Below are 27,312 nucleotides of genomic sequence, written 5' to 3' on the forward strand. Positions count from 1 at the left end.
ATACAGTCCATGGAATTTTTCAGGCCAGAATACTGGCGTGGGTAGCCAGTTTCCTTCTCCAGGGGATCTTCCCAACCCAGGGATCCGATCCAGATCTCCCACATTGTAGCTAGATTCTTTACCAGCTGAACCGCCAGCTTAATTTCCAGATTTATAGATTAATTTGGGGGGAAATTCTTACCTTTATTATGTTTAATTTTCTTAGTCAAGAGAATCTCTATTCACTTATTTGTGTCTTTTCTTCTCCTTTGTGTATAAAATTGATAACTTTCTGATTTTTATTTACATGAGAGAAAACTATTGATTGTTTAGTCATCTCTAGTTAAGAGCTTTATAGGTGACTGACTGTCTTTGACTTCCAACATATAAAAGCATATCATTTGCAAATCATAATTTTCCTTCCAATTTTTATGATTTTTTTTTCCTCTTTCTCTTATCTAATTGCATAGGCCAGTAACTCCAGGACAGTATCAAATAACAGTGATGACAGTATGCAATCTTGTTTTGTTTTCTCTGACTTTACTGGAAATGTTTTAGGTGTTTCAGTTCAGTTCAGTCACTAAGTCGTGTCCGACTCTCTGCGACCCCATGAATCACAGCACGCCAGGCCTCCCTGTCCATCACCAACTCCCGGAGTTCACCCAAACTCACGTCCATAGAGTCGGTGATGCCATCCAGCCATCTCATTCTCTGTCGTCCCCTTCTCCTCCCGCCCCCAACCCTTCCCAGCATCAGAGTCTTTTCCAGTGAGTCAACTCGTCGCATGAGGTGGCCAAAGTATTGCAGTTTCAGCTTTAGCATCAGTCCCTCCAATGAACACCCAGGATTGATCTCCTCTAGAATGGACTGGTTGGATCTCCTTGCAGTACAAGGGACTCTCAAGAGTCTTCTCTAGCACCACAGTTCAAAAGCATCTTTTCTTCGGCAATCAGCCTTCTTCACAGTCTAACTCTCACATCCATACATGACCACGGGAAAAACCATAGCCTTGACTAGACGGACCTTGGTTGGCAAAGTAATGTACTATCTAGGTTGGTCATTGGAGAAGGAAATGGCAACCCACTCCAGTGTTCTTGCCTGGAGAATCCCAGGGATGGGGGAGCCTGGTGGGCTTCCATCTATGGGGTCAGACAGAGTCGGACACGACTGAAGTGACCTAGCAGCAGCAGCAGGTTGGTCATAACTTTAGGTGTTTAACAAATAACAAAAGCTTTACCAGCTTTCGGCATTAAAAAAACCATACACTGTTTCTGTACTTTCCAGTTCTCCTAGGTTTTCTTCGTTGGCTTTCTTCGTCTAACATCTTCAACGTTGGAAACTCCGTCCATTTGTGTAAAGATAAATTACAAAGTTTTGGAGGCATCCATTACTCCAAAGGAAAAACTATGGAGTGGAGGGCAGGGTGATAAAGTAGCTTGCTGATCTTCGTGCCGACAGTCGCAGTAAAAGGTTAGAAAAAATTCCTTTAGGACAGGGCCAAGCTCTGCGCGACTGAACTGAACTGAACTGAAGCTCTGAGAGTCACTCTATGGAAGGAAGAACTGGAGCGTGGGGAGGAGTCGGGGCCACCCCCGCCCCCAGCCTCGCATAGGTGCCAGCCGCGGAGATGAAACGTGAGCCCGGGTGGCCGAGGGCGCTGGATCCGCTGCTCAGTCTGCCGCCAGACCGCCCCGGGGACAGACAAAGAGACCTCGGCCACAGCGCAGCCCCGCGCGGCCGCCCGGGCTCCCCACGAAAGCTCGCAGCGCGATGGCCGGGTCACCGCGCCACCCCGCTTTCCAGAGCGCTACCCGCTCCGTCTGATCGCCCTCGGCGCCCCCATCCCCTCCCGGTGCGGGGCTCGCCCTTGGCTCCCATCCTCCTCTACAGACCGCTTCTGTTTGTCCCTCTGTCCTGGCGCGCCACCTCCGGCCACCGGCTTGGATGGACGCGCGGAGGGAGCCCGGGTGTCCAGGGGTCTTGCTTCCGAAGCTGGTCCTGCTCTTTGTCTGCGCAGGTCGGTGACCTAGGGCGGCGGGAGCGGGCGGCTGGGGCTCCGGCGGCGCTGGGGTCACAGTCCGGGCCGCGCGGGTTGAGCGGGGCGCGGTGGGAGGTCGGAGGCCGGGTGGTCCCCGCCCGCAGGAGCGAACCCCGCGCGCGCCTGCCCGGGGCTCGACCTCCACGCGGTTCTGTTTTTTCCCTTTCCTTCCACGTGTCGTTTTCTCTCTCTCTCTTTTTTCCTTTCTCTCCGCGGAACAACTATTAATAACCCCAACCCCACATTTAAGGGATTTTCTTTTTATTTTCTGGATAGGGTGAGAGTGGAGACTGAGCGGTGGAAGGAAAGCTTTTTTTCTTTTTCTTTAAGCACCTGGAGTTCAGAGACTTAGATTTTCAGGTAAACTAAGATTTTCAGGTAACTAAGATTTTCAGGTAAACTCGCGACTTTTCAGTAAAGGCTACCGCTGCCTTATTCCACCTTCACGTACTGAATATTCCAGATTTGTCTTTTCAGAAACCAACCCCCAAAAACCATAGACTGGTGTTTTCACTCTTTAGAAGATGATTCTCAAGTGTGGTGAACAAGGCAACTGGAAGCTTTGAGTTGAAATATACGGTTTTCAAGAGGCATAAATTCACCCAGCGTCTAAATTTGTTTTTGCTGAGCTTGTTAAGCCCTTGTTTATAGATGAAGAGTATCTCATTTCCCTCATCCTAATTTTTCTTGGCTAGAATTGCTAGCTAATATTTGATGTAGCGAAGCGGTTTTCTTGTTTTGTGACTGATGTGAAGCCCAAAATGGTCTTTCATTAGTTATTCAAGTATAAAGCTAATTGCACATGCAGTTTTCCATCTGCTTCATATTTTTTAAAAACAGGATAAAAGCAGAGTTTTTGTAAAAATTTTTCATGTTTCTGACTTCCTATAATAAAAGCCACAGGCTTACCTATATGACCTTGCAATACTAAATTTATATATAGTACTGTGATTTACCTTTTGATATTTGCCAAAATAATGGCACCTGAAATGAAGATGGTCTTCAGTAATTTTACCTGAACATAAGAATTGAATTTCTCATTCAGCCTTGGGAGAAATGAGTCACGATGATAACTCCTATAGAAATTTACACTCTATTTTTTTATGTAAATTAGTGGCCATCCGTGGGTTGTTTCAAAGATATTTTATTGTAGGGAAAATGCTGGCCTTCGAATACGAAATGTATAAAATAGGGAAAGTATTTTCTATTTAATATGTTTCCAGCACTTCTTTTACTTAAGTCCTACAAAGTTTGCAGAATTTGAGAGTCTAACAGAATCAATTGCATTAATATCCATTTTATATTAAAATCTTTTCATTAGGTGATTCGGAGTGGTGGCAATTCTTTTCACTTCCACTGTTTACCAAAAGAAAACAAAAATTAGAAAATAGAATACAGCAAGTGAAATTTTAATACCTTCACTCATCTTCAACATCATTGAGCAACTTTTTCTTGTTCTTTTGTCTATTTTATTCTCTTTGGTGAGCTGAAGCTTCTGATTTTCCTTCCCTTCTTCCTGTTCCCCCAATGTTAAGTGCACACCCCACCCTCCTAACCCCCAGGATTCAGGGAACCCAAGCAGCTGACCAGCAGGGAGCTTGATCAATGTAGAAGTTTTTACTCCATTCATTCCTTCTCTCCATCTGCATCTCTCCTCAGTACATTACAAAGTCATAACTCACCAGTGCAAGGTCAGCTTATCACCTTTGATAAGAAATTATTAGTTAATGTATTTCTGATATTAATTCCTGAGCTCTTTATTTCAGAGGCTTCTTTATGCTTGCAGCATTTACTCAACTACTGTTTATTGAGAGAGGTACGCTGAGTGATGCCTAGGACAGAGGTCATACTTTGAGTCTTGTCTGGAAGATAAACTGTGCCCATTACTTGACGTTATAAAAAGTTGTATTATGGAAGAGAGACAATGGTGTACTTTAGGTATTCAAAGGAGGAGACTTTACTGCTGACTTAGGAGTATGTGTTCCGTAAAAATGATGTCTGTTTTGTTTAGCATAATATTCTCAGAGACTAACAAAATTCCTGGCCCATAAGAGGAGAGCAATAAATATTTGCTCAGAGAATTTGAATTGAGGAGGGTTTCTAAGACCTAAACCTTTGAAGTATAGGGAAGCCGTGGACATAAGAAGATGAAGTGTGTGAACAAAGGCAGAAATCATGAGAAGTGTAAAAGCAGACAATACAGTTGGGTTAGAACTAACAGATAAGGCTGGAATTGAGGATTGGGATGAGATGGGGGAACACTATAAAAATATAATTAATCCGGAAGTGAAGTGAAGTTGCTCAGTCGTGTCCGACTCTTTGGGACCCCATGGACTATACCCTACCAGGCTCCTCCGTCCATGGCATTTCCCAAGCAAGAATACTTGCGTGGGTTGCTATTTCCTTCTCCAGGAGATCTTACCGACCCAGGGATTGAACCCGGGTCTCCCGTATTGCAGGCAGACTCTTTACCGTCTGAGCCACCAGGGAAGTCCAGAATTAACCCTGACACCCTGTTAAATGAATTGCCAGCTTTAACAGGACAAAAACCTGTTGATGCACTGTCCGTGTGTGTGTGTGTGTGTGTGCGTGTGTGCGTGTGTGCGCACATGCCTGCGTGCACATAGTCATGTCCACCTCTTTGCAACTCCATGGACTGTAGCCCGCCAGGCTCCACTGTCCACAGAGTTTTCCAGATAAGAAATGGTTGCCATTTCCTTCTCCAGGGGATCTTCCCAACCCAGGAATCAGACCAATGTCTCTTAAGTCTCTGACATTGGCATGTGGGTTCTTTACCATTGAGCCACCTGGGAAGCGGTCCATTACCAGAATTATTTTCCGCAAAGAAAATATATTAAATACAGGATCCTTTTGTTAGTGAAATAAAAGCAAGGTTTCTATACCTGAAGCATTGTGTTTGACTTTGGAGTCACTTTTGGAAAGAAATCCAACGGAGTGTTTATATTATTATCTAACTCCCACTGCAGGCTACAAAGACAGGATTTGGCCAAGGTTTTAACCTTCCTGGCCTGTGCCAGTGATTTCTGTCCCCTCCCTTTCCTTCCTTTCTGATCCTTAGCTGTAGATTACAAGAGCCAATTCTGAGCAAGTGCTTGGAGCCAGATGCTTTCCTGTTCTACACATTCCTTGAGAAGGGAGTGGGGAGGCTTCTTCCAGATCCTGCCTTAAAGTCACTGAAGAAAATTGGAGCTGGCTAATTTTCAAGAATATTAACTTGAGTATTAGTAGCAATATTATTTATCTTCTGAGGGTGATTGGGATGTTCCATGCTTTCCCAAGTGAGACGTTTACTCCATATTGTCCAAATTGTGATCTTTGTAGGATTATTTTCAAATAAACCGGAGAAAGCAACTAACCTCTCAAAAGAAGTTTGAGGTGTGATTGACATCCAGGTTTGGAAATGTTGTGATTGTGAGTGTATTTGGCATGCTAGTAAAACTTCCCTTTTCGGTTATTTCAGATCCCTGGGTCGGGAGAATCCCCTGGAGAAGGAAATGGCATCCCATTCCAGTATTCTTGCCTGGAGAATTCCATGGAGAGGGGGGAGCCTGGCGGGCTACAGTCTTTGGGGTCGCAAAGAGTCTGACACGACTGAGCGATTAACACACACTTTCAGTTGTTTAATTCTGGAAGGCAGACGGAAGTGCTGGAAAATGCCATAAAAATAATGAACAGTGTGTGACAGGATCTAGATATTTGCTGTAGGTATAATCCGGCTTCTTGGCGACAGGACTTGGGGCTTGGTTTCCTGAAACACTGGCTCAAAATATTTTGATAACACTGTGCCCTTATAATAATAGTAATTGAATCTTTGATAATCGTGGAGAGCTTAATAAGATGTCACTGTCTTGGGTGTTGTTCAGAAAGGATCCCGTGAAGCTACTGACACATTACTTGTCCTGCTCCACCAGAGTAAGGCGGGGTGTCAGCTCTCCCACTATCTGAATGGCTTTTAAGTGCACAAAGCAGAACTTCCCAGCTCAGTGCTTGAGATAACTGAGCAGTCTAAATATTTGAATTAAACAGTACTTAAAATGAGAGCTATGGAAGTTCCCTGGGAAAATGGTAAAATAAATTGCAAAAAGCATACACAGCATATTAATGTAAAAAACATTAATGTCAATTAGTCATTAGATCATGTTTCTGTCTTCAAAATTTTAAAGTGGATTTAAATAGAGTTACTGAATCTTACAAAGGTAATTATTTTTCCCTTTCATGCCTTCGTACCACATCCTTGAAGAAAACATTAAGGTTTTTTCATTTATGAAGTAGAAATAAAATTGAGGGAAAGAAAACATGAACTTTTCACTTGTTCCACAAAGGTCATGCATTACTGATAGAGGTGAATGAACCTTGCTAGTTTTTGATCACATCAATTTGTAAAGAATCATTTTGCCAGGGAGGTGATTTAAAAGCCAAATCTATATTTTCCTCTCTAGACAAATAAATTACATGGACCTGCAGGCATAAATATAACATTTGCACTTTTATATTATGACTTTGACAGGAAAACAAAAGTCTTATATAATTTTGATAAGAACTATTGCCTTCAGAGATTGAGTTGGAAATGACCTATTTTGTGATTCTTGAATGTGTAACTCAAATTATCAGACTATACTTACACATGTTTTCTTACATGTACCTGAAACTCACATATTCATTATAATTTATACCACTGATTATAACTGATTGTAACTAAAAGATAGGGCTTCCCAGGTGGTGTTAGTGGTAAAGAACCCCCTTGCCAATGCAGGAGACATAAGAGACTCAATTTTGATTCCTGGATCGGGAAATCCCCTGGAGAAGGAAATGGCAACCCAATCCAGTATTCTTGTCTGGAGAATCCCATCGGCAGAGAAGCCTGGTGGGCTACAGTCCATGTAGTTGCAGAGTTGGACATGACTGAAGTGACTTAGCACACACATAACTAAAAGATAGCCTTCACTTCTTAAACACAAATCATTTAGATGAAATAAAGAATTTTTTTTTACAGGTAGGGTAACTTTTATTCAACATTTGGTATAATTTTCCTTGCCAAAAACATGGAAAAAATACAATAATTTGGTTTTTTCAGATCCGGTATGTCCTTTTTAATCAGAAAATACTTTCTCCCTTCACATAGTGCTGTTTCATAGCTTATTGATTCTTAAATCTGACATTAAATAAACTCTTAATTATTCACCAGTTAATTATCTATAGGAACTTTTTCCCACAGCTGACTCCAAATGGACTGACAGGATATGCAGACTCATGTGTTACCTTATATATGCACGCTGTAATTATGAAGACTAAAATGGTAGAGAAAAGCATATAATGCACTGTCATGTAAAGCATTCATTACTTTAAAATGATTTCCAGTTGTTATTATTCATATTTAGGATTAACACTCTGAAGTCGAAAGACTATCATTTAACATTTATTATAAGAACTCTGCTGACAAATTGAATGTCTGACTCTTTGGATCACTCATTCCTCCCTTCACTGTCTCTTTCAACCCACTCTGACTACAGAGTGATGCAGGAGGTTCCAAGAATGGTCTTTGCCTTTTCTAGATTTATGTTTGATAAAGAGGAAGGGAGTTTCCCAGGTGACTCAGTGGTAAAAAATCTACCCGCCAGTACAGGAGACTTGGGTTCGATCCCTGAGTCAGGAAGATCCTCTGGAGAAGGAAATGGCAACCTCCTCCAGTATTCTTGCCTGGGGGATCCCATGAACAGAGGAGCCTGGCGGGCTACAGTCCATGGGGTCACAAAAGACTCAGACATGACTTAGGAACTAAAGAACAACAATAAGGAAGCAAGATTAGTTTAAATGTTTACAAATATTTTAGAATTCTGAGCACTTTGAAAATCTAAATGCACTAAAGAGTGGGTCATTGATCGATTAAGATGTAAAATAATTTTTTTATAAAGCTGCAATTTTAGAATAGTAACTATGTGGATGTGGTTTTTATTTTGTAGAGGATTGCCTTGCTCAGTGTGGCAAAGACTGCAAATCTTACTGCTGTGATGGAACCACACCTTACTGTTGCTCCTACTATGCCTATATTGGGAATATTCTTTCGTGAGTATTTAGCAACATTTGGCAATATTGATACTCTTTCCTTTGCCCAGTTATGTTTTCAAAAAGCGCTAAGTTATAGTTTTGAGTAGGAAATTTTAAGATTGGTTGTTGACATAAAATCCTTACTGCAGATTCTCAACACTCATGACAGTCTAATGTGTCATATTTTTTTCACTAAATGTGTAAATTAATATACAACATAAATTGTTTTTATTAGAGGTTTAAAAGATATTCTTTTATGGCTTAGTTTGTATTTATGATAATAGTAATAATAATGTCTTAAGTAGATCATATTCATAATATCGATCCATTTTTTAACATTGTTAATGACATGTTTTTGTCTGCTTTGTTAAAAGATTAGAATTTGTCATTTAATGATAGCCAGTTTATTTTGCCACCCATGCATTTGTCAGACTCATCCAGTAGATATCAGGGGAAAGAAACTTTATAAATAAAAAACAATTGAGACATGAAAGGTAAGTTTTTACCTAAGCAACTTCAGGCAATAGAGCCTAAGAAAAGCTAGGTGGTCACAGTGTAACCTGATAACCAACTACAAAAATCAGCGAAACATAACACAGAGAATATGTTAAGCATCTGTCTATAACTAATTAAGAATTTATTTTGGAGATGCTTCTGGGTAAGGGAAATGGACAAGCAGAAGCTGCCTGTATGTCTGAGAACTCTGCAACTCTGTCTTACACACACCTTCAGGTTGAGAAATAGAAGTCAGAGAATTAACATATGAATTTCACCCATGGGTGACCATCACTCAAGGCTTTCAGGAGCCTGCTTCTGTCCTCCATACTTTGTATTTTTCAAGTGACGGTCAGGATGATTTGAAAACTGTTCTGTTGTGACTTAGTCTGTGTTCTATGAAGGCTTAAGTAGAGCCAGAAAAGATCTCTCACTGAGTGATACATGCCTGACCATTTTAGGCATCTGTCCATTGAGAAGATCTGTAAATCATCCTCTGTTTCCTGAGAGCAGAAAACCTGGCGTAGCATACACTTTCTAGATGCAAAGTGGGGTTGATCTTAGAGGTTATGTCTCACTGAATAAGGCCAGAAAGAATCAGAGTTCAGGATATTTTTTGAAGATTGTCATGGCGATGGAAGAAATGTCAGGTTGTCATAAATACTAATGAATAGAATTTAAACATTCTTTGAGATACATATAAATTCTAAGTAAAATGTTTGAATTTTTCCTCATTGATGACTTGGTAGAAAAACGTTAAGTCCCCTTATATTTAAAGAATGGTAAAAATCAGTTCAGAATACCTTAAGTAAAGACAAATAATGATGTTTCACATTTGCATATCATTTAGTGCTTTTTAAGTAAATTAAAGTACTTGATTACTAAATTCAAATTTGATTTTTGGGTGGTCTTCACACTCCAGAGACTGCTTGTTCCAAGTAGATGTGTGAGTGGGCCTCATAGGTGGTATAGGTTTGAGCAACCTGGAGTCCGAATGCCTCTGTGACTCTTTGGTCCTCTGGCACCTGGCCCAGGTCTCTGCCCACTAACAGCATCATGGCATGTATTATACTCCTATTTCTCACCTCGTAGATACCTCCACCCTGATCAATATATATAGAAGACATAAATACTTATTAATCAAAGTACTTAAATATTTTTAAATTTACCATTGGGCTTTACATGTTTTATATCTACAATCAGATTGTTCTCATTTTTTTTTTAATGGTACCTGTCTTTTGAACTAATTTCATCACATGGTAAAGAATTCATTGAGTTATATATTTATCTAGGTTTTTAGGGCCATGTACTTGTTATGTTTTAAAAACAGAATTGTATTCTGTGGATGGCGGAAATAAACACAGATGGCATAATATTTCAGGCAGTTAAACTGAATTTTCTCTTCAAAATAGAAGCCTCCAAGTAATTCCCTTGCTAAACAATTCTTAGAGAAAAAAAGAGCTTTAAAGTGTTTTCCCCACTGGATAAAGAATACATTTTCAGGATTTCCAGTTATTGTTTAAGATTTGAAAAGAGTTAACTCCACCCAAAGCTTTCCTTTTTTTATTTTTTGAATTAGGGTGGGGGAATAGAAAAAGAGGAAATAATTCCAAGAATGCTTACAAAAGTTCTTTCATGCACATGTTTTCAAATATTGCTATTTTGGAACTCATAAACTCTGCTTCCTCTCTTGCAAGCATCTAGGCACACTCTTAGTTAAATCATTTTAATTATCCTAACAGAAAATTTAATCTTCGTGGTCATCAGTAAGGTAATAGGGAAGAAAGCAGTAAATACACTGGAATGTTATGTATCCTAAATGAATAATTTTATAAATTGGTTTTAATTTGATTTCTAGTCTTATTTATTTTTAAAATAGAAAATGTCTTGGCTTTGGTTAAAATGAGCTAAAGAGACCATAAACTAAAATTTGGGTCATTGCAGACTGTATAAATTGATAAGGTAAGGCACACTTGATCCTTCTTGCTGAGACCTCTCTCCAAAATAATCAGAATAGAGATATTTAGCCCTTAATTCTGCTTATTTCAGCTACCCTTTCTAAACTTTTTAAAACTAACCACTAAGAATTGTTTTCAAAGAGATCCCAAAAGCTGGCATTCAATTTACCTTTTAGTTTGAAAGTATTATTTGACTCAGATCTCTCCCTTTTACATATTTTATATTCTAAATATGAGTTAATTTTGACAAATAAATTCAGATCTACCCCCTTTTTCAGTTAGAAATTTTTAAATTCATATTTTGTGAAAACAATTTAAAAATTAAACTTTAAAAAATACTTTTAACAATCAAGATATAATTGATGTATAACATTATATTGATTTCAGATGTACAACATAATGATTTAATATTTGTATATACTGCAAAATGATCAATAAGTCTATTTGACATAAATCTATTTAAAATGGCATGCCTACTCTTGCTCATTATGGTCATGGATATTCACTTCCATATAGAAAAGTAACAAATTAGTTTTTAGAATTTAAGGATAATTTTTGCAAAAGTCAACACATACTATGCAATCAATTATTTACAGATATTACCATGACAGCATAGGATCCAAAGATGAATAAATGATGTTCCCTGACCTTTATGATCTCTCAATCTAATAAGAGAAAAAGATGTAGACAAATAATTCTAATTCAGTGAATTAATCTACAAAGTGTTACTGAAGGGCCGAGGAGACAGCAATTAAGTGTGTGTATGTGTGTGTGTGTCTAGAAAGAAATGTTTAGAAAAAGCCTCATAAATACGAAATTTGAACAGTTTTAAAGAAAGCAGATATTTATATAAGTGAACAGTGAAGAAAAGGAAGTGGATTCCAGACAGTCTCCACTAAAAACGCAGAGTTTTAATAAAGGAAATGGTCAACTTGGGAAAACCCATGTTGGTCAGTTTTGCTAGAAAAGGAAGGTTAAACTTTAGGTAAAACAAAAGGTAGATACTTACTTTTATAGACTTTTATTGGTAGATTACATAATCTTATCTGTCATGTCTAACAAAACTAAAATAAAATAATTCAGTATTTTTCTGGAAATAAGATAGCTGGTTTCATGTAGAAAGGACCCATTCTTAGATCCTTAGATCTCACTAAGTGAAAGTGTTAGTTGCTCAGTTGTGTCTGACACTTTGTGACACCATGGACTGTAGCCCACAGGGCTCCTCTGTCCACAGACTTTTCCAGGCAAGAATACCGGAGTGGGTTGCCATTGCCTTCTCCAGGGGATCTTCATGACCCAGGGATTGAACCCGGGTTTCCAGCATTGCAGGCAGATTCTTTACCGTCTGAGCCATCAGAGAAGCCCCTTAGATACCACTAAGATGAGGGATAAAGGTGCTGCTGCTGCTGCTGCTAAGTCACTTCAGTCGTGTCCGACTCTGTGTGACCCCATAGACGGCAGCCCACCAGGCTCCCCCGTCCCTGGGATTCTCCAGGCAAGAACACTGGAGTGGGTTGCCATTTCCTTCTCCAGTGTGTGAAAATGAAAAGTGAAAGTGAAGTCGCTCAGTCATGTCTGACTCGTAGCAACCCCATGGACTGCAGCCTACCAGGATCCTCCGTCCATGGGATTTTCTAGGCAAGAGTACTGGAGTGGCTTGCCATTGCCTTCTCCGGGGACAAAGGCGAGAAGCCACCAAATGAAGATTATTTTTATTTATTCCATAGAGAAAAGATTTAGAGTGAACACTGAGATATTACACTTTTTAGTACCATTTATGATGGAATGTATGGCTTGGGAACTATTGGTCCATTTTTGGCATTTTTTAAAATTTTATTTATTTTTTATTGAAGAATAATTGCTTTAAAGAATTTTGCTGTTTTCTGTCAAACCTCAACATGAATCAGCCATAGGTATACAGATATCCCCTCCCTTTTGAACCTCCCTCTAATCTCCCTCCCCACCCCACCCGTCCAGGTTGATACAGAGCCCCTGTTTGAGTTTCCTGAGCCATACAGGAAATTCCCGTTGGCTATATATTTTACATATGACAATGTAAGTTTCCATGTTACTCTTTCCATGCATCTCAGCCTCTCTTTCCCTCTCTCCATGTCCATAAGTCTGTCCTTTATGTCTGTTTCTCCATTGTTGCCCTGCAAATAAATTCTTCAGTACCATTTCTCTAGATTCTGTATATGTGTGTTATAATACAATATTTATCTTTCTCTTTCTAATTTACTTCACTCGTATAATAGGCTCTAGGTTCATCCACCTCATTAGAACTGACTCAAATGTGTTCCTTTTTATGGCTGAGTAATATTCCGTTGTGCATATGTACCACACCTTCTTTATCCATTCATTTGTCGAAGGACATCTAGGTTGCTTCCATGTTCGAGCTATTGTTAATAGTGGTGAAATGAACATTGGGATACATGTGTCTCTTTCAATTTTCGTTTCCTCGGGGGATATGCCTAGGAGTCGGATTCCTGGGTCATATGGTGGTTTTATTCCTAGTTTTTTAAGGAATCACCATACCGTCTTCCATAGTGGCTGTGTCAATTTACATTGCCACAAACAGTGCAAAAGCATTCCCTTTTCTCCACACCCTCTCCAGCATTTATTGTTTGTAGAGTTTTTGATGATGGCCATTCTGACCTGTGTGAGGTGATGTCCCATGGTATTTTTGATCTACATTTCTCTAATAATGAGTGATATTGAGCATCTTTTCATGTGTTTGTTAGCCATCTGTATGTCTTCTTTGGAGAAATGTCTGTTTAGGTCTTTTTCCTACTTTTTGATTGGGTTGTTTGTTTTTATGGTATTCAGTTGTATGAGCTGCTTGTATATTTTGGAAATTAATCTTTGGTCAGTTGTTTCATTTGCTATTATTTTCTCCCATTCTGAGGATTGTCTTTTCACCTTGTTTATAGTGTCCTTTGCTGTGCAAAAGCCTTTAAGTTTAATCACGTCCCACTTGTTTACTTTTGTTTTTATTTCCATTACTTTAGGAGGTATGTCATAGAGGATCTTTCTTTGATTTATGTCATTGAGTGTTCTGCCTATGTTTTCCTCTAAGAGTTTTATAGTTTCTGGCCTTAGGTTTAGATCTTTAATCTATTTTGAGTTTATCTTTGTGTATGGTGTTAGGAAGTGTTCTAATTTCATCCTTTTACGTGTATCTGTCCAGTTTTCCCAGCACCATTTATTGAAGAGGCTATCTTTGCCCCAGTGTATATTCTTTCCTCCTTTGTCAAAAATAAGGTACCTGTAGGTGCATGGGTTTATTTCTGGGATTTCTATCTTGTTCCATTGGTCTATATTTCTGTTTTTGTGCCACTACCATACTGTATTGATGACTGTAGCTTTGTAGTATAGTCTGAAGTCAGGAAGGTTGGTTCTTCCAGTTCCATTCTTCTTTCTGAAGACTGCTGTGGCTATTCAGGGTCTTTTGTGTTTCCATATGAATTGTGAATTTTTTGTTCTGGTTCTGTGAAAAATGCCAGTGGTAATTTGATAGGGATCGCATTGAACCTATACATTGTAATTTGGTAATATAGTCATTTTCACAATATTGATTCTTCCTACCCAGGAACATAGAATATCTCTCCATCTGTTTACGTCGTTTTTGATTTCTTTCATTAGTGTCTTATAATTTTTTGTGTACAGTTCTTTTGCCTTCTTAGGTAAGTTTATTCCTAGATATTTAATTCTTTTTGTTGCAATGCTAAATGGGATTGATTCCTTAATTTCTTTCTGATTTTTCATTGTTAGTACATAGAAATGCAAGTGATTACTGTGTATTGATTTCGTATGCTGCAACTTTGCTAAATTCACTGATTAGCTCTAGTGACTTTCTAATACTATCTTTAGGGTTTTCTATGTACAGTATCATGTCATCTGCAAACAGTGAGAGCTTTATTTCTTCTTTTCTGATCTGGATTCTTTTTTCTTTCTTTCTTTTCTCTTATTGCTGTAGCTAGGACTTCCAGAACTATGTTGAATAATAGTGGTAAGAGTGGACATCCTTGTCTTGTTCCTGATCTTAGGGGGAATGCTTTCAGTTTTTCACCATTGAGAGTAATGTTTGCTGTAGGCTTATCATAGATGGCCTTTACTATGTCGAGGCAGGTTCCTTTGATGCCCATTTTCTGAAGTTTTAATCATAAATGGGTGCTGAATTTTGTCAAAGGCTTTTTCTGCATCTATTGAGATTATCATATGGTTTTAATCTTTCAGTTTGCTAATATGGTGTATCACATTGATTGATTTGTGTATATTGGAGAATCCTTGCATCCCTGGAATAAACCCAACTTGATCATGGTGTATGAGCTTATTGATGTGTTGCTAAATTCTGTTAGCAAATATTTTGTTGAGGATTTTTGCATCCATGTTCATCAGTGACGTTGGCCTGTAGTTTTCTTTTTTGTGTGTTGTCTTTGTCTGGTTTTGGTATCAGGGTTATGGTGGCTTTTTAGAATGAGTTTGGAAGTGTTCCTTCATCTGCAACTTTTTGAAGGAGTTTTAGAAGGATAGGCATTACCTCTTCTCTAAATGTTCGATAGAATTCTCCTGTGACGCCATCTGGTCCTGGGTTTTTGTTTTTTGGGAGAATTTTGATCATAGCTTCAATTTCAATGCTTGTAATTGGGTTGTTCATTATTTCTAGTTCTTCCTGGTTCAGTCTTGGAAGATTTAACTTTCCTAAGAATCTGACCATTTCTTTCAGATTATCTATTTTATTGCCATATAGTTGTTCATAATAGTCTCTTATAATCCTTTGTATTTCTGCATTGTCTATTATAACGTCTCCTTTTTCATTTCTGATTTTGTTGATTTGTTTCTTCTGTCATTTTTTCTTGATGAGTCTGGCTAAATGTTTGTCAATTTTGTTTATCTTCTCAAAGAACCAGCTTTTATTTTTATTAATCTTTACTATTGTTTCTTTCTTTTCCATTTATTTCTGCTTAGATCTTTATAATTTATTTCCTTCTACTAATTTTGTGGGTTTTTTTTTCCTTTTTCCAGGTGTTTTAGGTGTAAAGTTAGGTTGTCCATTCGATGTTTTTCTTTTTCTTGTTTCTTGATATATGATTGTATTGCTATAAACTTCCCTCTTAGGAGTCCTTTTGCTGTATCCCGTAGGTTCTGAGTTGTTGTGTTTTCATTGTTATTTGTTTCTAGAATTTTTTTGATTTTCCTTTTGATTTCTTCAGTAACCTGTTGGCAATTTGGAAAGGTGTTGTTTAATCTCCATGTGTTTGTGTTTCTTACAGTTTTTTTCTTGTAATTGGTATCTAGTCTCATAACATTGTGATTGGAGAGGATGTTTGAAACAATTTCAATTTTCTTAAATTTACTGAGGTTTGATTTGTGACCCAAGATGTGGTTTATCCTGGAGAATGTTCCAAGTGCACTCTAGAAGAAGGTGTATTATTCTTCATTTCGATGGAATGTCCTGAAGATATCGATGAGATCCATCTCATCTAATGTACCATTTAAGACTTGTGTTTCCTTATTAATTTTCTGTTTTGATGATCTGTCCATTGGTGCGAGTGGGGTGTTAAAGTTTCCTACTATTACTGTGTTACTGTCAATTTCTCCTTTTATATCTGTTAGTGTTTGTCTTATGTATTGAGGTGCTCCTATGTTGGGTGTCTAGATATTTACAATTGTTATGTCTTCCTCTTGGATTAATCCATTGATCATTATGTAATATGCTTCTTTATCTCTTGCAGTCTTCTTTATTTTAAGGTCTATTTTGTTTGATACTAGGATTGCTGCTACAGCTTTTTTTTGCTTCCCATTTGCATGGAATATATTTTTCCATCCTCTCACTTTCAGTCTATTTGTGTCTTTAGGTCTGAAGTGGGTTTCTTGTAAACAACACATATATGGGTCTTCTTTTTGTATCCATTCAGCTAATCTGTGTCTTTTGGTTGGAGCATTTAATCCATTTACATTTAAAGTAATTATTGATATATATATGTTCCCTTTGCCATTTTCTTAATTGTTTGTAGATCCTTCTTTTCTTGTATTTCTTGACTATATAAGTCCCTTTAACATTTGTTGTAAAGCTGGTTTTGTGGTACTGAATTATCTTAACTTTTGTTTGTCTGAAAAGCTTTTTATTTCTCCATCAATTTTGAATGAGATCCTTTCTGGGTACAGTAATCTTGGTTGTAGATTCTTCCCTTTCAGTACTTTAAATATATCCTGCCATTCCCTTCTGACCTGCAGAGTTCCTGCAGAAAGATCAGCTGTTAAGCATATGGGATTTCCCTTGTATTTGTGTTTAGTCTTTGTTAGTTTGATTAGTATGTTTCTTGGTGTGTTTCTTCTTGTGTTTATCCTGTATGGGACTCTCTGTGCCTCTTGGACTTGACTGACTATTTCCTTTTCCATGTTGGGGAAATTTTCAACTATAATCTCTTCAAAATTTTTCATACCCTTTCTTCTTCTTTTCTTCTTCTGGGACCCCTATAATTCAAATGTTGGTGCATTTAATATTGTCCCAGAGGTCTCTGAGACTGTCCTCAGTTCTTTTCATTCTTTTTACTTTATTCTGCTCTTCAGAAGTTATTTCCACCATTTTATCTTCCAGCCCACTGATTTGTTCTTCTGCTTCAGATATTCTGCTATTGATTCCTTCTAGAGTATTTTTAATTTCAGTAATTGTGTTGTCTCTGTGTATTTATACTTTAATTCTTCTAAGTCTTTGTTAATTGATTATTGCATTTTCTCCATTTTGTTTTCAAGGTTTTTGATCATCTTTACTATCATTATTCTGAATTCTGTTTTAAATAGTTTGCCTATTTCCTCTTCATTTATTTGGACTTCTGTGTTTCTAGTTTGTTCCTTCATTGTGTAATATTTCTCTGCTGTTTTTTTTTTTTTGACTTACTGTGTTTGAGGTCTCCTTTTCCCAGGCTTCAAGGAAAGTTGAATTATTTCCTTGAAGAAGGTTGAATTCTTTCTTCCTTTTGATTTCTGCCCTCATAAGGTTGGTCCAGTGGTTTGTGTAAGCTTCTTATAGGGTGAGATTTATGCTGAGTTTTTGTTTGTTTGTTTGTTTTTCCTCTGATGGGCAAGACCAAGTGAGGTGGTGATCCTGTCTGCTGATGATTGGGTTTGTATTTTTGCTTTGTTTGTTGTTTAGATGAGGTGTCCTGCACAGGGTGTTACTGGTGGTTGGGTGATGCCAGGTCTTGTATTCAGGTGGTTTCCTTTGTGTGAGTTCTCACTATTTAATATTCCTTAAGGATAGTTCTCTGGTAGTCCAGGGTCTTGGAGTCAGTGCCCCCACTCCAAAGACTCAGGGCTTGATCTTCTGGACAGGAATGTTGGTCCACTGGAAGGCGCAGTGGCTGGGAGCTGGAATTTGAGGATTGTGGGGCAATCACAGGGCAAGGGCTGCTGTTGACGATTTTTGCATGGTTCTATATATTCTTTTCCACTGGTCAGGTACTCCTGTCCACTCTCAGCTGGTGTTCTGCATGCACTTCTGTACCTGAAGGTGTATTCCTGATGTATCCATGGGGAGAGATGTACTCCATATCCACCTACTCCTCCACCATCTTGTTCTCCCATTCCTACCTCCATTTTTGACATTTTTGATCAGGGAGTGAAGTACTTGACAATTAGAAACCTCACTGTGTTTCAAAATGAGAACTGGGCCAATTTACAAAGTTAACAATTTCTCATCATATTTGACTCTCTAACATTTCATCCAGCCACTTTTCTCCATGGGAAATAAACATTCTGTGATGAATATGGAAAGCAGTGTTTCAATTTTGCTGCTGATGAAATTGGACTGACATTTCCTGGAGATAGAATCTATCTCCTGGAGATAGAATCCAACATAAAAATGTGGTTTATTGAGTGTTCCTTAGAATTTGAAGGATCAGAGGATGCAAGTGAGTAGCTAATTACTGTTAATAATGAGGCAGACTAAAAGCAGGACTGTACTGAAAATAAAGGAAAACTGCTATGTGAGTAAGAAGATAATTGTGTGATATTGAAAATAAACCAAATGACTGGGTTAGACAATGGGTTGGACATAGTGAGCCAGGGATAGAAGATGGAGGAAGAACTAATAATGGAGATCCTGGTGGGATTCGGTTTCTTTTCTTCTCAATGAAATGTGAAAGTGTATTGCCCCAAGTTTTGCAAAGATAGATAATAAATATCAAAGCTGTGGTGTTAGAACCATGTTATGCATGAAAGCAAAACTGAGTTAAAAGATAGAGGTTTCACATTTCCAAATGGCATTTGAGGTCCTATACTCATGAAGTAGCTGAGCATTCAGAATAAAACACGTGAGGCTGTTCAAATAAGGACAGAAACATAATACAGCTTGAAACCCGTTTGTCATTGGCAAGATCATCATTTGAATTAAATGAATTAAAATGTTCTGAGTGCTTAGATATGAAAAAAAAAACCTATGAAAGGTACATACTGAGCAAATCAAAGTCCGTAGGAGTCTTGTTTTTGTTTAATAATGATAGAAAGCTAAATAACTAATAAAATGTTAAAATAAATATGAACTTGATTTTAATGTTAACGAGGTGACTTCTGGAAAGCACCTGAGGATGGGGGCTGGTTGTCAGGGAAACCAACCCTATGATTAGGGAGTTGGAACTTTCAGTCCCAACCCCTGAATCTGTGAGGAGGGAAGAGGGAATGGAGACTGAGCTCAGTATCAATGACCAGTGATTTACTCAGTCATGCCTTTCTAATGAAATTTCCATGAAAATGCAAAAGAACAGGTTTTGGATAGCTGCCAGGTCAGTGAACACGTGGAGATTTGCAGAGAATACCATGCTCAGAGAATGTTGTTTTTTAGTTTAAGTAATTGCTGATTGCAGCCATGAAATTAAAAGACGCTTACTCCTTGGAAGGAAAGTTATGACCAACCTGCTGCTAAGTCACTTCAGTCGTGTCCGACTCTGTGTGACCCCATAGACAGAAGCCCACCAGGCTCCCCCTTCCCTGAGATTCTCCAGGCAAGAACACTGGAGTGGGTTGCCATTTCCTTCTTCAGTGTGTGAAAGTGAAAAGTGAAAGTGAAGTCGCTCAGTCGTGTCCGACCCTTAGCGACCCCACGGACTGCAGCCTACCAGGCTCCTCCATCCATGGGATTTTCCAGGCAAGAGTACTGGAGTGGCTTGCCATTGCCTTCTCCGATAACCAACCTAGATAGTATATTAAAAAGCAAAGACATTACTTTGCCAACAAAGGTCCGTCTAGTCAAGGCTATGGTTTTTCCAGTGGTCATGTATGGATGTGAGAATTGGACTGTAAAGAAACCTGATTGCCGAAGAATTGATGCTTTTGAACTGTGGTGCTGGAGAAGACTCTTGAGAGTCCCTTGGACTGCAAGGAGATCCAACCAGTCCATTCTGAAGGAGATCAATCCTGGGTGTTCATTGGAAGGACTGATGCTAAAGCTGAAACTCCAATACTTTGGCCACCTCATGCGATGAATTGACTCACTGGAAAAGACTCTGATGCTGGGAAGGATCGGGGTCGGGAGGAGAAGGGGACGACAGAGAATGAGATGGCTGGATGGCATCACCGACTCGATGGACATGAGTTTGAGTGAACACCGGGAGTTGGTGATGGACAGGGAGGCCTGGTATGCTGTGATTCATGGGGTTGCAAAGAGTTGGACATGACTGAACGACTGAACTGAACTGAACTGAATTGGATATATATATATATTTTAAATGTAGTAACAAATTATGTTTGGCCTTTCCAGGTGACACAGTAGTAAGGAATCTGCCTGCCAATGCAGGAAAACCAGGTTCAGTCCCTTGGTCAGGAAGATCCCCTGGGGGAAGAAATGACAACCCGCTCCAGAGTTCTTGCCTGGAAAATCCCTTGGACAGAAGAGCCTGGCGACGAGCTACAGTCCACATATTCTCAAAGAGTCAGACAAGATTGAGTACACACACAGAAAATAATGTTTGCTATAAGAAAGTAGCCATTGTTTCTCAGAAGACATGTATTATATGGATTACATAAGCATATTTTATATATTATTAAGAGTAAATATAAATATGCAGGTATCTAAAACTTTTTGAGTCATCTCTATTCAATCATAATTGCCTAAGTAAATTAAGCTTCATTGTGAAAAACATTGTTTTTATTAAGGGCTACATGAAGTTTCTAGAATATGTTCCCAGCAATTTATTTTTATAATATGTACAGAGACATTCTGTGTTCTATACCAGGTACTAGAGGACATAGCTGTGAATCAAACATAGTTCCTACTCCTGAATGGCTTATAAGTTACTGGGAAAAATATTTTTTACGCATATGCATGCTCATGTCTGACTCTTTGTGACCCCATGGACTGTAGTCCATCAGGCTCCTCTGCGCATAGAATTCTCCAGGCAAGAATACTGGAGTGGGTTGCCATTTCCTCCTTCAGGAGATCTTCCCAATCCAGAGATCAAACCCATGTCTTCTGGGGCTCCTGCACTGGCAGGCAAATTCTTTACCACTGTGCCACCTGGGAAGACCCTTGGGGAACATAGTTTTCAATGTGATAGGCTGTGGAAAGGACTCAACACAGTAAAATCAGAGAGGACGAGTTTTTAGTCCAAATTTAGGGTGCTAAGAAGACTTCTTGAAGGAGAGTAATTATAAGATGATCCTTGAAGGAAACAGCAATCAATGACATCCATCACTCAGAATTAAAAAAAAAAAAAACAACCTTAGACTAGAAATAGGAAAATTTCCTAACCGAATAAAGATCTCAGGAAAAAAACAAACAAAAAACCCCACCTCACACACCATATTCGATTCTATGATGTTATAACCCTTGCCTTTAAAGGCAACTGTAAGACAAGCTAGCATCTTGGCAATCCCATGGACTGTAGCCTCCCAGGTTCTTCTGTCCATGGGACTTTCCAGGCAGGAATTCTGGAGTGGGTTGCCATTTCCTCCTCCAGGGGCTATTCCAACCGATCGATCAAACTCCTGTCTCCGGCAGCTCCTGCACTGGCAGGCAGATTCTTTATCTCTGAGCTACTGGGAAAGCCCACGCTAGCATCTAACACCTCTCTATTCAGCATCCTGCTGTCTTGGTCAACAAGACAAATGAAAAAGAGATGATACAAACTGGAAAGGAAGGAACTAAATTGTTATTATTTACAAGTAATATGATTACCTATATTCTTAGACTATAAAAGTGAATGAGAAAATTCATTAAGATGGCAGGACGTAAGATCAATGTATGAAAATTAGTGCATCCCTGTACATCAGCAACACTCAGAATATGTGCTAAGTGTATGCGTGTACACAAATCTCATTTACAACACCAAAGACTGAGTACCTAGTAAGAAATCCACTAATTTATGCATGGTGCTTATGGAGTAATATAAATCTTATATAAAGTTTCTTTTAAAGAAATTTTATATAACGTTTCAAGAAATGAAAGACCTATAGAAATTGAGATCTACCAAATTGCAGATGGGACTATAAGGATGTCAATATTCGGATATGTCAATTCTTCCTGAACTATGTATAAATTCAGTGAAATTCTAATCAAAACTCACAAGACCATTTTTTTGTTGAGTTTGACAGTTCACCGATAAACTATATATAAATTCAGTGAAATTTTAATCAAGACCCACATGACCATTTTTTGTTGTTGAGTTTGACAGTTCACAGATAAACTGATAGGATATAGAGCTTAGAAATTGACTCATGTATCTGTGATTTGTTAGGTGACAGAGATGGCATTACAAACTAGTAGAGGTGAATGTATTGTTTAATAAATAATGCTGAGAAAGTAGCTATGTGGATAAACATCAAACTAGTCCATCACACTACACCCAAAATGGACTAATTACATAAATACAAGAAGCAAACATTAACAACATTTAAAAAAGAAGTAGAATGTCATGATCATATCAGGACAGGAAAGATTTATAAAATAAAAGATGAAATGCACAAACAGTGAAAGAAGAGATATACTAAATCACTGAACTCTGTACTTTAAAATGATGAATTTTATGGTATGTAAATTATATTTCAGTCTTAAAAAATGTCCTTTTGAATATGTGTGTACATGCTCAATTGCTCAGTCATGTCCGACTCCTTGAACCCCATGAACTGTAGTCCACCAGATTCCTCTGCCTATGGAATTTTCCCAGTAAGAATACGAGAGTGAGTAGCCATTTCCTACTCCAGGGGATCTTCCTGACCCAGGGATCGAACCTGCATCCCTTGTGTCTTCTGCATTGGCAGATGGATTATTTACCACTAGTGCCACCTGGGAAGCTGTTTTTTAATTATGCAAGGCAATAATTCCATAGGCAAATTTCCCACTTGGGAGAATTACTATTCATATGATTCACAAAAGATTAGTGTCCAGAATGCCTCACAAGGAGAATGGATAATGTGTCACTCAAAAGGAATAATAAAGCAGAAAACTGAAGGGTGATACACATATGGGAGATGCTGCCCCTAGCTAGCCAAAGCAGGGAAGTACAGTTTAAAACAGCACAAGACTGTCCAGAGCTATTAGGCTCTCAACACTCTGTAACTCTGATAGCACCGAGCATAGTGGACAGCGTGCAAGGGAGCTCACACTGCTGGTGGGGAAACACAAACCATTATCAGCCCTTGAGGAACAATCTGACCACATGCAGAAAAGATGAAGGTGGGCATCCGTTGTGAGGCAGCAATACCCCTCCTACACACCTCCCCTAGGAAACTCCCAAATACACCCAAATACATGCCAGGAGACATCTTAATACTGGTTGGCATATTACTTAAAATAACAAAACATTGGGAGCAACATAAATTCCTTTCAGAGGAGAATGGAAAAGTAAACTGGAGTATATTCATACAGTAGAATGGGATATAGCAATTAAATCCATGCACGTTAGTGTATCATTATAGTAAATCTCAAAATGGTAATGCTGTGTGAAAACCAGCAACCAGAAAAAGAATGTGCCAAACATGGTTCTGTTTATGTAAAGTCAAATGCAGAGAATACTTCTGTTTATTAAGAAAAATGCTTATGTGGTAAATGTGTAAATATGGGGAAGCCCAATAACACTGGTGTAGTTAGCCTACCCCTTCTCCAGGGGATCTTCCCTATCCAGGAATCAAACCAGGGTCTCCTGCATTGCAGGCAGATTCTTCACCAACTGAGCTATCAGGGAAGCCCTTGCAGAGGGTGTTGAGAAAAGTATTAAAAGATGCTTGCTCCTTGGAAGAAAAGCTATGACCAACCTGCTGCTGCTGCTGCTGCTGCTGCTAAGTCACTTCAGTCGTGTCCGACTCTGTGTGACCCCATAGACAGAAGCCCACCAGGCTCCCCCGTCCCTGGGATTCTCCAGGCAAGAACACTGGAGTGGGTTGCCATTTCCTTCTCCAATGTGTGAAAGTGAAAAGTGAAAGTGAAAGTGAAGTCGCTCAGTCATGTCCGACCCTTAGCGACCCCACGGACTGCAGCCTACCAGGCTCCTCTGTCCATGGGATTTTCCTAGACAGCATATTAAAAAGCAGAGACATTACTTTTTGAACAAAGGTCTGTCTAGTCAGAGCTATGGTTTTTCCAGTGGTCATGTATGGATGTGAGAGTTGGACTATAAAAAAAGATGAGAGCCAAAGAAGTGATGCTTTTGAACTGTGGTGTTGGAGAAGACTCTTGAGAGTCCCTTGGACTGCAAGATCAAACCAGTCAATTCTAAAGGAGATCAGTCCTGAATATTCAATGGAAGGACTGATGCGAAGGCTGAAGCTCCAATCGTTCATTGGGAAAGACACTGATGCTGGGAAAGATTGAGGGCAGGAGGAAAAGGGGATGACAGAGGATGCGATGGCTGGATGGCATCACTGACTTGATGGACATGAGTTTGAGCAAGCTCCGGGCGTTGGTGATGGACCATGCCAAGGAAGCCTGGCATGCTATAGTCCATGGGGTCACAAAGAGTCAGACATGACTGAGCAGCTGAACTGAACTGAACTGAGAGAAGCACAGATGAATGTTGGGATCGCCCAGACTGAGGGTTTCCTGGGGTGTGAGACTTTCAGTGCTACAGTTGGGAAAGTCCTGCAACAAGTTGGTCACCTAAGGCAGAAGAGTAGGATGGCCTTCAATGCTAATATTTTATCACTCTAAGAAAGTATGCAATTTATTAAAAATTACAAATTTCAAATGCATTATAAATTATTAACATGTAATAAGTATATATAGTGAGTATGTGGTTTTTTATATTAGTATCTGTAATTCTTTTATTTTTAAAAATCCTTATGATTAAAGGAAGGAAAGCAAGGACAAAGTTTGATGAAAACAATAAGAGATTACCTGTCCTTAGTTGCCCAGTTGTGTCCAACTCTTTGCAATCCCATGGACTAACACACTAGCCTCCTCTGTCCATGGGAATTCTCCAGAATCCTGGAAGAAAACTGAGGGGGTTGCCATGCCCTCCTCCAGAGGATCTTCCCAACCCAAGGATCAAACCCAGTTTCCCACATTGCAGGCGGACTCTTTACCACTTGAGGCACCAGGGAAGCCCAAGGATACTGGAGTGAGTTCAGTTCAGTTCAGTTGCTCACTCGTGTCCAACTCTTTGCGACCCCATGAATCACAGCACGCCAGGCCTCCCTTTCCATCACCAGCTCCCGGAGTTCACTCAAACCCATGTCCATCGAGTCGGTGATGCCATCCAGCCATCTCATTCTCTGTCGTCCCCTTCTCCTCCTTTCCCCAATCCCTCCCAGCATCAGAGTCTTTTCCAGTGAGTCAACTCGTCGCATGAGGTGGCCAAAGTATTGGAGTTTCAGCTTTAGCATCGGTCCTTCCAATGAACACCCAGGACTGATCTCCTTCAGAATGGACTGGTTGGATCTCCTTGCAGTCCAAGGAACTCTCAGGAGTCTTCTCCAACACCACAGTTCAAAAGCATCAATTCTTCAGCGATCAGCTTTCTTCATAGTCCAACTCTCACATCCATACATGACCACTGGAAAAACCATAGCTTTGACTAGATGGACCTTGGTTGGCAAAGTAGCTGCCTGTAATTTCAAGACCAATTCCATGGTGTGGGTTTTCGAACACCACAAGCAGTTAACTCAGTTCTGACACTGTTGACTTTGGGACAGCATCAGATCCACAGGTTAAGTGTCCAGTCCTACATGATTGTTCCCCCATTCCCCAATTTTAACCACCAATTGCAAGTCCAGGTTGTCACCTGAAGTTCTGAATTGTAGATTAGAGGTTCAATGACCCCTGGGTTTGATTAATTTTCTGGAGTACTCAGGGAACTCAGAGAAACATTTTACTTACTGGAATTAAACAATGTAACTCAGAAATGGGCTTCCCAGGTGACTTAGTAGTAAAGAATCTACTGTAATGCAGGAGACTCTGGTGCGATCCCTGTGTTAGGAAGATCCCTTGGATAAGGAAATGGCAACACAACCCTCTCCAGTATTCTTGCCTGGAAAATCTCATGGGCATAGGAGCCTGAGGGCTACAGTTCATGGGCTTGAAAAGAGTTGGACGTGACAACGCAATGAACACACACAACACAACTCAGGAACAGTCAGATGACAGAGCTACATAGGACAAGGTGCAGAGAAAGGGACAGAAGCCTCCATACCCTCTTCCGGTATGTCCCTCTCCCCAAATCTTCAACCCACATATCTCTCCGAGCCCTATCCTTTTGGGGTTTTATGAAGGCTTCATTAGACAGACGTGACTGATTAAATCACTGACCATAGACGATTGAACTCAACCTCCAGCTCCTGTCCCCTCCCTAGAGAAACAGAACAGCAAACCAACCCATGAAAATTCAGGAATACACTGTATTTCTCTCCTTTACATTCCATTAGCCTCCTGAAAAGCATTCTACATCTATTTCAGCTTCCCTAAAAGTGTTCTTCATCCCTTCAAAACTCCTTCACTACCAGAACTCATCTGTCCTTCATCAACCTGAATTCACCTTCCATCGTGGTGGGACAGTGAATACCTTAATTTATGTTCTTTTTGTGTTTTACATTATGTAAAAGATCGGATTTGTGATATCTCAGTTCATCCTGAATTGAATATATTGCCATAACAAAGCAGTTTATGTGAGGATGCATCTTTATTTTTTCATCCATGGGACTGTGCCAAAAACAAATCACAGCTGGTCATATATTCCAAGTAGAGGCCACTTTCATTAGATAGAAATCAAAGTTGTATTTTATAAGAGAAAGAGTGTTTTGTGGTGGGAGAAATTACTAGAGTGAAAGGAACTGTCATTTATTTAATGCAATCTCTGTCCCAGAAGCTTAAAATATATTAGTTTACTAATCTTCAGAATACTCTCATGACCTGGGTTCTTGTCTATACAGATGAGGGCGTTGAGACTCAGAGTTAAGTAATTTGTCTAATTTCACACAGCTAGTACTCTTGCCTGGAAAATCCCGTGGACGGAGGAGCCTGTTAGGCTGCAGTCCATGGGGTCGCTAAGAGTCAGACACGACTGAGCGACTTCACTTTCACTTTTCCTTTCATGCATTGGAGAAGGAAATGGCAACCCACTCCAGTGTTCTTGCCTGGGGAATTCCAGGGACGGGGGAGCCTGGTGGGCTGCCATCTATGGGGTCGCACAGAGTCAGACATGACTGAGGCTACTTAGCAGTAGCAGCAGCAGCTGGCATTTAAAACTACCTGTGAGAGCATTTAAGTCTTTAATCCATTTTGAGTTTATTTTTGTGTATGATGTTAGGAAGTGTTCTAGTTTCATTCTTTTACATGTAGTTGTCCAGTTT

The 27,312-nt window shown here is 39.4% G+C and overlaps 1 protein-coding gene across 1 annotated transcript in view; it reads left to right on the forward strand.

The window, feature by feature from the left end:
• Window positions 1-1,594: 1,594 nt before the first annotated feature.
• CYYR1 (cysteine and tyrosine rich 1) overlaps window positions 1,595-27,312 on the forward strand; it is a 117,034-nt gene continuing 91,316 nt past the window's right edge. Inside the window, exons 1-2 of the mRNA XM_055421724.2 lie at window positions 1,595-1,996; window positions 7,999-8,101. Coding sequence (XP_055277699.1) covers window positions 1,924-1,996; window positions 7,999-8,101 — 176 coding nt within the window. The 5' untranslated portion in view covers window positions 1,595-1,923. The remainder of the gene's footprint in view (window positions 1,997-7,998; window positions 8,102-27,312) is intronic.

This window comes from Moschus berezovskii, chromosome 1, assembly GCF_049115385.1.
Source record: "Moschus berezovskii isolate FMDL1 chromosome 1, NW_MosBer_1.0, whole genome shotgun sequence".
NCBI classification, from domain to species: domain Eukaryota; kingdom Metazoa; phylum Chordata; class Mammalia; order Artiodactyla; family Moschidae; genus Moschus; species Moschus berezovskii.